This window comes from Xyrauchen texanus, chromosome 26 (genome assembly GCF_025860055.1).
Source record: "Xyrauchen texanus isolate HMW12.3.18 chromosome 26, RBS_HiC_50CHRs, whole genome shotgun sequence".
Classification (NCBI taxonomy): Eukaryota; Metazoa; Chordata; class Actinopteri; order Cypriniformes; family Catostomidae; genus Xyrauchen; species Xyrauchen texanus.
The window spans coordinates 40,921,126-40,936,398 of NC_068301.1; the positions used below are offsets into that span (position 1 = coordinate 40,921,126).

At 38.1% G+C, this 15,273-nt stretch overlaps 1 protein-coding gene across 2 annotated transcripts in view; it reads left to right on the forward strand.

Annotated features, from left to right (window-relative positions):
• Nucleotides 1-15,273, forward strand: part of LOC127620366 (F-box/LRR-repeat protein 19-like) — an 82,500-nt gene that overhangs the window by 56,587 nt on the left and 10,640 nt on the right. For both annotated transcript variants that reach the window (XM_052093577.1, XM_052093578.1), the window contains 3 exons: nucleotides 768-931; nucleotides 2,697-2,861; nucleotides 13,468-13,689. In XM_052093577.1, coding sequence (XP_051949537.1) covers nucleotides 768-931; nucleotides 2,697-2,861; nucleotides 13,468-13,689 — 551 coding nt within the window. The remainder of the gene's footprint in view (nucleotides 1-767; nucleotides 932-2,696; nucleotides 2,862-13,467; nucleotides 13,690-15,273) is intronic.

Sequence of the window (15,273 nt, forward strand, 5' to 3'; positions counted from 1 at the left end):
TAACATTAAGTTTTAATTAATGTGTGTAACAAGAACTAAAAAGGCTACTGTCACTTTAAGAAATCATCAGATTGGCAAAAACAGGGTCCCGGTTTCTAAACGAGAGAGAAGTCTAGTTTTTAGCTCATCCATGATATTTGTTATTAAAAATTATATTTATTTTTACTTTTTCATCTGATTGTAAAGAACAGAAAGGATATTAAAAGACATATTATTCAATTAAAGTGGAGTTCGGGATTAAACTTTGATGGACACACATTACACTGAAGAAATGTTCTCTTTAATGTCAAGCACTTTTTAAAAAAAACATTAACATTTTCCAGGGATTCCAGTACTTAATTTCTAAATGCTAAATTCAAGCACTTCAAGGACCTTGTGTGAACCCTGTATAGGAAAAAAGTGCAGTAGGGGTCAAATTAAGCAATAGAGAGTTTATGATGGACATCACATGGACATCTTTAAAATTTTGAAATATCGAGTTTTGCCTCGTCATTTTTTTGGTTTGCGATATAAATCGAAATTCAATATATTGTCTATCCCTACAGTCATGGGCGGACTGGGAAGAGAAATCAAAAGTTGTTGAGTGGTTCTTCCTATGGCCAGTCCGCCCCTGCCTACAGTAAAGTAATAGTAACTGTAACAGAACATTCATTTGTGTCATTTATTCAATGTATGTAACTATTAGCAGGATTTGTCATTTTATACTGTATATAATTTGTGTTAAATGTCTTCTGTCAGACATCTTTAAACGTGTGTTGTGTTTTCAGGTGCTGTGATAAGAGGTTATGGACTCAAATTGATTTGAGTCGTCAGCGCTCTATAACTCCTCCAATGCTGAGTGGTATAATCCGACGACAACCCGTCTCTCTTAACCTGGGCTACACCAACATCTCCAAGAAACAGCTCATGTGGCTCATTAACCGTTTACAAGGTATATCGCTCTCCTGCCTAATTAACAATAGCATTAAAGGTATAGTTAACCCAAAAGTGAAAATTTTGTTCATTTACTCAACCATATATTGTTTCAGAACCATATGACTTTCTTTCTTGAAACAAGTGATGAGAATGACAGCTAGAGGTCCACTAGCTGATGTGAGCCCAATGGGATCCAACAAACCAATCCAGTTTCAGGCCGAGTTTAGGTCCGTTTTAGGATAACTGTATAGATAACTTCGGGTTTGTAAAGAAAAAAGAAATTATTATTATAAATTCTTTGATATATGTTTTTTTTAGAGCTGTCAGAATTAGCACATGCGATCAATTTGAAAAGTTTACGTAATATTTTTTCTAAATCGCGATTAATGCATTGACCGTAAATACAGCATAAACACTGTTGTAATGTGTCCGCCTGGAGTCATTACACTGATGTACACACACCACAAACAGACACACAATAGCGCCAGAACACTTCTATCTAGATGAGACCACAGGCTTTGCATAAAACAGCATAACGCGGCTGTCCCATGGACATTCTATTGGCAGTACTGTCGTAACATGCTAATTGACCGTTACGCTCTGTCCTATGATGGAGCCGCAGGGGTTGTTATATCATTAAATAAAACAAGATCTGAAAGCACTTCCCTGTCAGTGATAAAATGATGGAGAAAGGAGCTCTTAGTGCTATTTAATGTACAAAACAAGCCCAGATGGGGCTTGTGAAAGAAATCAAGTATTTTTCAGCCTTTGTGTGTTTGTTTGCAAGCACTTTTCATGGTGAGTTCAAAGTGGTGCTCGACGCTGGTGTTGACGTTCTGACACAAACCATGAACAAAGCGAATAGCCACAGTCTACTGGCAAATTAATATTGTGGTGGATGAGAGTTTAAGAGATATAATGCCCATTGCAATGAATATGCTGCCTATGTGGGGAAACTAGTTCTTTCAATTAGTCAAACTCCCACTTAGACTTTGGGAAATGTTTAATGTTACTTGAATTGGTTCTATATTGGTGCATTTCTGTCTTTTTACTGTGGAATTGTTGGAAAATTTTAATAAAGCATTATATTGCTAAATATTGTTTTGTTTCCTTTCCTAAAATTTAAATTAATTAATTTTGACAAGAAATGATGCATATATAGTGTCAAAGCACTTTTACAATCTGCGATTAACAAAAAAAAAAAATCTGCGATTCATCATGTTTAAAAATTTAAAACGACTGACAGCACTAGTTTTTTTTCTCTCGTTTTTTTATTTTAGCATAACTGGTTTTGCACACTCTCACTTACAGACTAGAGTTCGAGTCAGAGTTTAGTGACATGTGCACAATAAATGTCACAAAGATTCAATGTTCTGAAGAAATTCAGGTTCCAAAGAGGACTTCATGTGACAGTTACACATGATTCCAGATTGTTTGTCACACAGCAAAGTTACAGCGCTTGGTAAAACGGTAAGCCAGTGTTTGTTTCCCTTTTGCTCTGGTGTGCTGATGGTACCTTGTTAAAACTGTGTGTTTACTGTACGAATGTTGCCTCAAATGCAGCCTAGGGAGGGAAAGAGAGAAGAAAGATAGTCATGAAGGTTTGGAAAAACATGAGAGTAAATGGTGAAAAGAACTTTCATATTTGGATGAACTATCCCTTTAAATGTTAAGCTTTTTACAAATGCTTTACACCAGCTTTTTACATCAGTCACTTTATGAACAGTTTGTGCTGTTCGTTATTTATTGAGTAAGATCAGCATAATCGTGGTCTTCCTCAGGTCTTCTGGAGTTGAATGTGTCGGGCTGCCCGTGGTCATCAGTTTCTGCACTGTGTCAGTCTGTGTGCCCGTGTCTGCGTCTGCTTGATCTCAGTCGAGTTGAAGATCTCAAAGACTCTCATCTTAAAGAACTGCTGGCTCCGCCCTCCAATGACACACGCTCAGGTCCCTGCTCTCATTCATTTCCTTTATTCATATCCATCCTTTCCTCCTGTACATGTTAGTGCAACTTCTGCTGGTATATTAATGCTGCATGATATGGAGGAAAATAGAATATGCTATAAGATGTTTAATAATGCAATATGCGACGCTATAGTCCTATGATGATATCATCGGATTGCGCTCAACACCGAAACCCCCAACCTCCAAATTATACTGAAGTTTATTGGAAAAGCTTTATTACTAATAACAAACATACTTGTCTTTTGTTTGTCTTTTTGTTAATTCCCAGACTATTTTTATCATCAAAACAGTGTCTAATCAAATTAGAGCATACAATTTTAATCAAATGAAAATAATAATTTATTTTGAGCAAAATATTGCAGTTATTTGGTTCAAAAAGTGCTGCAAAACAAATCTTCACAGTATAAATTAATGATTGCCTGTGGCACAAGGCTGCTGTGGCTGATTCACAGTGTGCTGATGTTCAGTACACATATGCTTTGTGATATTGCTTACATATTATAATAATAATAATAAATATAAAATAATTTGTGAAATTATTGCTACTACTTTGACTATAATTTTTTTCTTCACAGTAGTCCGATTTTTCTGTCATTATGTCTTTAATTTTATGCATCTGGTTGAATAGAGCTTTTATTTTAGCTGAATTGTTTTTTTCCTGTGTTTTTGACATTAGTTTTTAACCAGTTTTCCATTCCAAATGAAATTCTGAAATGCTTGCAAACTGAAATCTCAGAGCTGCACCAGAGGAGTGTGGGTGTTTACAACTGCTGATACACTGAACTAGAGGTTGGCCTAATATATCGGATTTGCCGGTTTATCGGCCGATAGTTGTGTTTTTTTTACTATCGAAAAAGTCAACACAGATCGTTTCTTATATTTGTTTTTATTTATTTATTTATTTTATATAGAGTCGGCAGTTCTGCATGTGATAAATATATCAACTTGCATAAAAGACCTTGCAAAGCAAGAAATAAATTCCTGAAAAATTGGAATTTAATGAGTATAGATCATTTGTAACTGTGTTGTGAATTCTTCATACTAGGGACCTATTAATTTTTCATTTTAGAGACTTCATGATTTTGTGCTACAAATGGCAATGGTGCATACATAACGTGAGATACATGTTTACTGCTCTACTCAAGCCAAGCACACACCACGACTAGGTGTATGCTATCAACTTTATGTCCATTTGTCTCTGACTGAAGTTACAATCCTGAAATTCTTTCACAAACTAATACACAGAAGAGTTTATTCATGATAACATGTCAACAAACAACATGAAAGGAAGGGCTTGCGCCCCGTTTATGCACTCTTCCTAGAAGTCAAGCTCCGTTGTGCATTCGCTTCATTGCAAATTTAAGTTATAGAATCAGAATCGGAATGATATTTATTGGCAAGTATGCTTACACATACAAGGAATTGTTTCTTGGTGACAGAAGATTCCAGTGCACAAACAATACAACAACAAGACAGATAGTAGAAAAATAGAGTAAAAATAAAAAGCTAATAGAGAATACAAGTATATAGAAATACACAATAAGACAGAATAAATATTTATATATATATATATATATATATATATATATATATATATATATATATATATATATATATGTGTGTGTGTGTGTGTGTGTATATTACACACACACATATATGTACAAATACAAATCTGTTATTTACAGTGTGCAGGGGAATGTAATACAGAAGGATATGTTAAATAAATATAACTGACTTATAATTTCCGGACTATTGAGCGCACCTGAATATAAGCCGCACCCACTGAATTTATAAAAAAAATATTATTTTGAACATAAATAAGCCGCACCTGTCTATAAGCCGCAGGTGCCTACCGGTACATTGAAACAAATGAACTTTACACAGGCTTTAACGAAACACGGCTTGTAACAAAAATAAATAGGCTTTAACGAAACACGGTGTGGCAGCGGGGGGTAAACTCAACAGGGCATGATCTGAGACTAAAATGTTTCCAATTGAGCACTCAACAACAGATGAAATGAGGGACATAAATATTACGGACTGATGAAAAAAAATGATAGTCCCTACGAGATGGGTTCAAAAGTCTCCAAATATCTGTAAGAACAAGATTTTTACACATCCTGTGAAGAGTCAATGGTGCTCTAGGGGGCTTACACAATTATGCTTCACTATGGTCAAGGACTGAGTCCATCAAAAGATTAAAATCTCCTCCCAATATTATATCATGAGAGGTGCCAGCATCTTGCAACATCCATTCAAGATCTATAAAAAAGCCCTGATCATCAACGTTAGGTGTGTAAATATTAGCCAAAATAAGACTTTCCCCTGAATTTCTTGTAGAAAGACTATATCATATTTCTTACCCTTAGGAAGAGAAATAAACTTCTTTTTTGGGGCTCCCAACACATTCACATTCCATGTGGAGAGAGACAATCCACTCATATTAACATCTGACATTTTGACACATGAGAAAAAATAGATTGTGTGTCAAAAACAAAATTATAAAGACCACATTTCAACATAACCAAACAAACAGAAAAAAGAAAAACGTGCACATTAACCCTGCGCATGACCGAGCCAACCGTCGTCCATCCCTCTAAACACTAACAGTCCATTTACGCCTATGACAGCTTTGCTGTCGGATTGCTCAAGTCCGGTGTTTCTATACAAATTGTGTGAGGCAGAATTGCACAACAAAAGAAAGTCTGTAAAACAAACTCTGGCCAATAGGCGGAATAAACACAAAGACTGTGTAGATTCATCCACATAACTGTCCCGAAGGTGTGTTCCTCCACAAAACAAACTCTAGCCACTAGGTGTAACCAGCACAAAAAAAGAAGAAAAAAAGGCGCTAATTTTCCTCTGACGGTCAAACGAATGTTCAGTGAGCCGGCCCATTCCGAGCTACATGAGTGCAACAAATGATCTAATCACTCCAGTGTCTTGCAAGAAATACTCCACAAAACACATTCCAGCCAATAGGAGGCATAAGCACAAAGAACATGCAGATTCATCCACAACACTGTCCCAAAAGTGTTACTCCCCAAAACAAACTCCAACTGCTAGGCAGAACCAGCACAAAAAGAAACAAAGAAGGTGTTCAGTTCCCTCGAACAGTCAAGTGAATGTTCAGTGAGTCGGTCCATTCGGTTACAACATGAGTACCACAAAACAATTTATTCACTCCATTGACTGAATGAAGGACATAAATTGCTCGGGACATGTGAATGTTTTACGGCCATCCTTAGCATCTATTCTCAATTTGACTGGGAACATTAGTGCAAAAGTGACTTTCCATTGATGTAAATGTTTCTTGTGTTCCTTGAATCGATCATATTTCTCTCTTGTCGAATTTGCAATGTCTGGGAACAAGATAATACTGTGGTTCTTCCAAGAAAGCCTTCCTTTACTTCTCGCCTCACGTAACACAAGATCTTTATCGGATGATCTCAGAAATTTGGCCTGAATTGATCGGGCCTGTCTTCCTCAGTGGATTGCCAAGCCAGAAACCTGTGAGCTCGCTCGATTTCCAGTTTATGGCCTGCTATGTCAAGCAGACTCGGAAAGAGCCCGTCCAGGAATTTCACCATATCCTGGCCCTCTTCAGCCTCAGGAATTCTAACAATACGGATGTTATTCCACCAGCTTCGATTATCCATATCCTCCCAACTTCTCCCATATATGCTCCAAATCCACCTTGGTCACTAGCGGATTTAATAGATAATTCCCTCTCCGATGACTCCAGATAATCTATGCATTTCTCAACATGCCCCACTCTTGTTACAACCTCAGTGAATTCCGTCTCCATGGCACTGATCGATCGACGTATTACAGCAAGATCCTGCAAGTCAGCAACGACCTTCATCAGCATTGTCGACATGTTCAACATTTCTCGCCGAATTTCCCTAATTTTTCCGACCAATCATCCCTCTGGCTCGGGGCTTCTGGAGTGTCAGCTTGAGCGTGTAAGTGTCTTTTAATGTCTCCAGAGCCTGATGATTTTGAATTCTTTGACATATTGTCCTCCTAGAACAGTTATGTAATGAAGTGTATTGAATCTCACTGACTTATGAAATGTATAGTGTTAAAACTAGCAAAGTGCGCAGAGCTCGCCATTCACACGTCCGAATCTCACATTGCATCACGTGACTTGTCATTAACAGTATTAAAGTATCTAATAATGAGTCTAACTGAAGATGGGTTTTGTTGGTTGAGATTAGTGGTTTATTGTCTGCATTATACAGACTCTTCTCATGTTTAATTTGTGACATGCAGGTTTTTGAACAAATGTATATAACACAGGTAGATGTACCTTGGCAATTGTCAGAGTGTAGAGAATGAGAGAGGCTCAGGACCCAAGCACAGAGTTATAAATAATAATAAGCAAACAAGGAGGCAGGGTATGACATAAAACAGAGAGACACACTGCGATACAGAAACAAAACAAGAACAGCAAAACACCCGAAGACATTGAGGCCATATACGCCCATGCCAACCAACAACCTAGATGAGAGAATGCATAGCAATGCCAAACAAAGTGAGGCGGGGCATTCTCACACTAAATGAAACCTGAGCATACATTGCAAGGCAAATGCCAAGAACGCTAGACAGGAGTCAGAGGACTGGGCGGTGGCCGCTGGACTATGGTCAGAGGACTGGGCCGTAGCTGCTGGACAGGGTTCAGGAGAGAATGGCTAAGGGGTGGAGCCGAGGAAGTCTCAGGCACTGGCCGTGGCAGGGGAACAGACTCAGTGGCTGTGAACACAGACAGTGACAGGGGAACGACCTCCGTGGTCGTGGGCAGTGGCAGGGGAACAGCCTTCATGGCTCTGAGCACAGGCAATGGCAGGGGAACAGCCTTAATGATTAAATTCTAGAGACTGTTGTGTTTGAAAGTCCCAGGAGTTCAGCAGTTACAGAAATAGTCAAACCAACACCAACAATCATGCCACGGTCCAAATCGCTGAGATTAAAAAAAAATCCCCATTCTGATGGTTGATGTGAATATTAACTGAAGCTCCTGGCCCGTATCTGCATGATTCTATGCACTGTAATGCTGCCACACATTTGGATGATTAGATAATCGCATGGATGATTGTTGGTGCCTGATGGGCTGGTTTGAGTATTTCTGTAACTGCTGATCTCCTGGGATTTTCACACACAACATTGTCTAGAATTTACTCAGAATGGTGCCAAAAACAAAAAAACATCCAGTGAGCGGCAGTTCTGCAGATGGAAATGCCTTTTTTATGAGAGAGGTCAACAGAGAATGGCCAGACTGGTTTGAACTGGCAAAGTCAATGATAACTCTGACAACCGTTCTACAATTAAGCTGAGATGAATAGCACCTCAGAATGCTATTCTGAGATGTGGGTTGGCGCCAACTGGCTGCATTATTTAATAAAGATACTTAAATACTACATCACCTTATAACCCATGTTCATAGCCAGTGATAATTTCAAGCAAGCCAGATGTGTTTTTTTTTTTTTTCATTTTTTTAAGCCGTTAACTCAGCAGGGAGTCCTGAAGGTCAAGTGATTAACACCTCCCACTGAGAGATGCTAATGTGTTCTCCGTCTCCTTCCTCCTGGTCGGTGATTATGTAAATAAAGCTAACACCTGAAATTAATTGGAAAAATTGGCTAGTGAGATGCTGGCTTTAGTCAGCACTGGATTGCACCACGTCTTTTCAGGAAACAAGTGACTGAAGAAAGGCCCATAATTTAGGCTGCACTGTAGACTTAAAAAAAAAAAAAAAAAAAAATTCCATGTGAATAAAATAAGAGGTAAGAATTGAGAAAACGTAGCCCCACGAGAGATTTAGGTGAGATTGTTGAGTTTTACCTGTTTGGGAGAAAATGTAACTCCCTTTTAGCGCCACTCGGTGTACATTTCTTCTCAAAACTGCCATGAAATGGTTAATGAACCGCAAAATGTAATTTTGCAAAATATTGCCATTCACATAATTTTCACGAGATCAGGATGAAGTGCTCTAGTTGATTTATTTATTCATTTCCATTAACAGTTTATTACTACTTAGATGCAGGTAAGCCCATAGTGTAGCAGTAACCATGTTTTCGTTCACTTAAGATAACTGTTTATTCCAGGATTTTTACAGAAAGTGGCATTCTAAAACATCATGTAAACATGAACACTGTTTTCCTTACACTGGTCAAAGGATTAAGAGAAAGTGGTTTAACACACCCAGGTTTTCTTCCAGAGAACACCGTTTAAGTGGCCATGGGCACACATTAGCAGCATTCGCGTGGAACAGATTGTTAGAAATGATGTTGCTGTGGAGAAAGCCACATGTATGCGGGAATAAAGAGAAAGCTGCACACATAGTTTATGTAAACAGTGATGTCCGCACAGCATGCCCACACACAGCCCACAGTCCGTCTCTAAACGTGTGATGCACATAGCACACAAAATTGGAAAACACTTACTCGAACTACTCAGCGCAAATCTTATTTGCTAGTTTGATGGAACTTCTGTGAGCAGAAGCAAACAAAGCTTTTCATCGGTCCGCCTGGATACAGAATCATGTTCACAAGTTTCCGCGTTAAGACAATGAACACTTTTGAGGACAAAATAATCACCAGATTTGTCCAAGTTTTCCAGGTTAGTGACATAAAATATTTTAAATATATTCAGAATTTAGTTTGAAGTATTTAGGAGAAAATAAAGTGGATATCCTCGAGCTTAACTACATCCTCGAGCTTAACAACATCCTCTGCTTTGTTTACTTAGTTATGTCTGTAAAATGCTCTGTGAGCTTTACTTGCATTCTTTACACATTTCCCACTATTTTACCTTGTGTTTTCTGTGCAATTGCTCATGGAGAATGTCACACCATTAAATTATTTATTTTCCCCATGTCTTGTATTATGATATTATACTGTATATCTTGAATAACTCTGCCCCTATACACACGTAATGACAAAACCGACTGTGATTGATTGCTACATAAGTCAGTTAGATGGCTTTTTCTGTTGGTGGTGGTTCTTGGCCAATATAAGTTGCTATAGGTCCCAGAACTTTTCCGTTGATGTTACATGGCATAATGCCACGGTAGTGTCATTTGTTTATAACATTTTTAAACTTTGTTGATAATGTCTTGAAAGTTAGTGTTTGACGTTTTTTCTAAGAGTGGCACTAGGACGTTAGCTAGATATTTCTTGATGATGTAGGTCACAAAGTTTTGATGGATTTTGTCTGTCAAGGATTTCCCACAAAGCAGCACTATTGCAGTCATAATGGAACCAACAACCTTCTTCCTGTAGCCATTTATGGGGTCTCATTTTAATTCCCTTTATGTATAAAGGTTGCTGTTTTTTTAGACATCAAGTCCTAAGGATGCTCTGATCGATCGACCATGGATCGGTATCAGCCAATGTTCACGTTCTATATATAACTCGATTGGCGGTCTCATAATTTGGCCAATCGCATAAACCGATTGCCCATGTTGCACAAAAGACACACAGTTCCTTTAAGACTTTGGCATCACTGTTATGTCATCATGATAGTTTGAGGAAAGCTGACTGAATGTTGTAAGACAACAAACTTGCTTCAGCAGTAAAGAATGATGTGGTGTACAAAAGCTTGTGAACAATATGTCAATATGAAAAGGGTGCGTGCTGTTAAACAATCTTCAGACGCCGCTGGGCATAGTCATCAAAATATGATTTGAACGTGGGTTATAAGATTATGTAGAAAATAACTCCCAAGCAGAACAGCATGTGTTCCCATCATTAATGAATGTTTATTGTGCTTGTTTATTTGATTATCAATTAACCAACCTAATTTTGTGGGGGTTTTTGTCAGCAAAACGAGGCAATAACTATGATATTACCAACAGGATGTGAGCAGAAAGCTTACATATAGCCAGTTATGAAAGAGCGGACTGATAAAAAAGTTAAATAAACAGTTGTAGGATATTTGGTATGCGACATTTAGAAGGGAACTTTGAAGTGCTCTCATTCTCACACCGTTATATGTAAGGATATTTGGTATGCTAAATTTAGAAGGGAATTTAGGGTCTCAAAATATGTGAGCTATGAACTAAATTAAACTGTCCTTATTGTACATTATTAGGTAATGAAATTTATAATAGTATTAGTCACGTTCGACAACCATTATAAATTAGATAAATGACAAATAACTAGATTATTTGTCTGAATAAATTCTCCTCTATTAAAATCTTAATACAACGTATCCACTCACAATTTCTACTATAAGGAATTATCTTTAATAAGTAAATTATGATTAATTCACTTATTGGAGAGATATTATTCTAATGGCTTATTGAAAATAATATCACACATATTTAGGTACAGCTTTGAAGCGAAATCATTTTGGAAACAGGGATAAGATTATTTATCAAAATATACCACAGTCAATAATCTTTGAATACAGACAAACTTTATTGCTGTTCTAAACATAAATCTAATCTAAAATATATATATATATATATATTTACGTAAGACAGGTTGGTGAGAAGAGTGACAGAATGTGAAATAAATGATCAATACAGTGAATTTGTCTGTTGACAATACCTGAAGAACCATTTACCCTTCTTTGTGTCTAAATTTTTGTGTATCGGATTACCCAAAATATTTAATAACTACACCAGCGCTTTGAGCACAATATTGGAGATGTATTTACGTGTAGTGGCGTTTCCTTGCGTTCTTTATGTTGCTTGGTTCTTGGTCGAAAGTTCGTTCCGTCAATGTTTTTTTGACCTCTGTAAGATCGAAGTTATTGTCTGTATGAATGGTGAGGTTGGCTTTGAAGCGAGGGCTTCTCATGGACCATAGAGAGTGAGAGGCTTTCTCGGGACTTTGTGTCCCGAGCTCCCTTGGACCTCACATGGCATGGACCTGGTTCCGACGAGATCCCGAGAAGACCACGAGGGAAGAGTCAGAACGAAGTCTGAGCAGTCCAAAGAGCAGGAGAGACAAGCGTGTGAAGACAGAAGAGGAAGAGATTGAAGCGAGAGTGTTCTTCCTGTTTGGAAACATTTGAACTGAAATTGGCTGCATCCCCTAAGGTGTCGTGCACCAATCCGAAGTGACTTTTCAGAGTCACATGGTCAACTGGGCGTTTCTGACAGTTGATTTATGGTCCTTTGTTTCAGATTCTTACAAATCTCCCGCTCCAAAACAGTGCATATTTAATCATGAACTTTTATATCTTGAGAATGGTACAAGAGACATGATATTCATTGTTATTCACTTCCTCCATGTAACTAAGTAAGTGTTTGCATATCAAATTTGACATTCTTTCATTAATATGTGTATGCGTAGGTAACAAAACATGAAAATCCCTGGTTACTGGTTAATTCCTTGCTTATACAACATTGATAAAACATTACACACATTTTAAAGAGGTACATCAGGCTATAATCATTAATTTGTCAGTTGTACAAGTTACCACAGTTCAAAGCAATTGTCAGAATTGCCTAGCAAGTCTAGGTATTGTAAAATCATGGATTTAAATGCATTCCGTACATTTTAGAAGGTTAAATCATTAAAGTACTGCGACTTTGTGTAGAACGTTCCTGGATTAAGATGAAATGTGTTAGTATTCGAGTCGTGCAAATTTGAAGGTCTTTTGGTAAGAGTCTTTAACTCTGTGTGGAAGTTCAGGAGATTGTGCAGAGGGGCCTTTCTGAGCAATGTTGCTGCCTGGTCCGTCTAATTTATGACGTTGTGGAATTCCAGGATTAAGATTGGGTAAATCCTATATTCAAATCATGTCATTTCAATTCTTCTGCATGTACTGTATAATACTACACAGTATTGGGATTGGTGTTGTCCTATAAGAAAATCGGTAATGGATTGGCTTTAAAAATCCTGATGAGGTATACCTATTGAGTGCCATGGTACATCTGACAATAGCAGCTGGAAGACACTGAAGTTCTGTTATACTGTAACATACTCATCATTTAGGTTATGCATTTACGTCATGCATAGTACCCACTATACAAGCGTCTGGAGGGAGTGTTATGATCTGGGGTTGCTTTAACTGCTCAGATTTGACTCAGCAATGTTATGCGGCAATAAAATAAAGTTAGTTGACTACCTGAATGTACTGAATGACCAAGTTATCCCAGCAATGCATTTTTTCTTCCCTGACGACACAGATATATTCCAGGACAACAATGCCAAGATTCATCTGGCTCAAATTGTGAAAGAGTGGTTCAGGGAGCATGAGGAATAATTTTCAACATGAATTGGCCAACAAAGAGTCCTGACCTTAACCCCATTGAAAGTCTTTGGCATGTGCCGGAGATGACTTTACGTCATCAATACAAGATCTCGGCCAAAAATGAATGCAACTCTGGATGGAAATAAATGTGACTTTGCATTAGGTTGTCGAAACAATGTCAAGATGCATGTCGTAATCAAAGCTAAAGGCAGTCCAATAAAATATTAGATAATGCGACTGTTTTTTTTTTTTGGCCAGGCAGTGTATAATCAAGTATATGGGCAATACTGAGAGAAATGCAAAACATTATGACAATATATGACTATACATCAGACCTATAAATGAGAATAATCTAAAATTGACTGGTTATTCTTTACAGCTCATGGGGATAACCGAGGCGGACGTTTCCAGAATGTTATAGAGCTACGACTGGCTGGACTGGAAGTGACTGACGCTGTGTCATGCCTGATTGTGCGCTACCTTCCTCACCTGACCAAGCTTGACCTAAGTCGGTGCTGCCACATCACGGACCAGACGATCCACACGCTAACCTCTCCAATATCACCGCTCAGAGAGAGCCTCACCTATGTCAACCTGGCGGGTAAACCACATGTGCTGCAGGCATTTAATACAATTATATCAATAGAAAAATATAAACCTAGGGATTTTTATTAGTTGATTGTAAGTATTGAAACATTTCATTTACAAATCTAACCTAACCTCGGTTCCCTGAAAGGAGGGAATGATATGCTGCATCAGAAGCTAACACTACGGGAACTCCTCCCGGGAATTACAATCAAGCCAGTATAGAATCACGAATTGGCAGATGGCCCTTGACTCTCCATCCTGTTATGTTCATGTTATTGAAGGCATACAAACCAGAGCACGGTGTCGTTCCATCTGGATTTTTCATCTGAAGGGAAGAGTCATCTCTTGGTTCCTTAACAGCGAGAAGTCAGTAGTGCTGCAAGAGGTGATGCTACAGGGCTCTTCTCTGTGTCACTGCGTGTCATTAACACATGTGTATGAACCCACAATGACAAGTAACTTTTGCCGTTTAACATTTGCGGAGACCGAATATGAGTATAGAGGGAGGAAACGTTCAGGTTATAGAACCAGGCAAAAGTGTTTGGGGAAGCCCAGCCTGCTGCCATACAAATGTCTTCTAGAGACACCCATTTCACCCAAGCCATACTCCTGGTAGATTGAGATTTGAGATCCATTGGGCACAGCTTGCCTTGCAAATTGTAAGTGAGTGCAAAATATGCAGTGAGAAAGTCTGTGCTTGGAGACCAAGCCTTTTACATGGTATCCTAAGCAGGCTGAATTGACCAAATCCTTTGAACTATCTGAGATTAAAGTCTCCATTCCCCTGGTCTGACTACCTGACATGAGAGCAAGTCTTCCCCACAGTTCAGGTGACCGGGGACATGCATTGCATGTATAGACAGACAGGAGATGCAGAAGAACACGATGCGCCAGAGCCAAAATCGGGCACAAATGCACTCTCTCTTAAAGGGAAGGACCTTTAATTGAAATGCAGCACCCTCGAAGGCAAATCTCAAGAAAGGCATGGGGCAAGGGGCTATTTCTACATGAAAGTATGCATCTTTAACCTCTGGAGACCCGAGCGTGACTGCTATGTGCATTTTCCATTTCTTTTTTTGATTTGTAACTAGTAGCACCTAATAAAAAAGTAGTTTTTAAAAGCAAATAGTTTTCCTAAATATTTAATGTGGGGGACTAAGTTGCTAGAAAGTAAGATTTCTTTTTCTTCAAATTTTTTTCATTCAAACTTATTAGGCTTATTATGTTTCCTGGAGTGTTGGTTATTTATGTTTTTTCATGATGGATTTTTTGTAAAGCTGAATAAATTATTCTGATTTAAAGTAATGGCCAGCATCATCCAATCAATGCCAAATATTTTGAGTGGTCCAAACAAAATCTGCAGCCCAAACTTTTGGTCCGATTTTTGGAGTGAATTGATTTATCTGCATAGAAAGCTAAAGGAAAGCAACATTTTCAGCTCTTAGATGAACCCATTGATGCTCATTGTGAAAGTGCACAGTTAATATAGGAATGCATTTACAGATTTGAATGAATAGAACCATATTGTACAGTGATAACAAAATAAAATATAACAACATGTGTATTAAAATGAAGAGAAATGACCCACAGGTGTGTT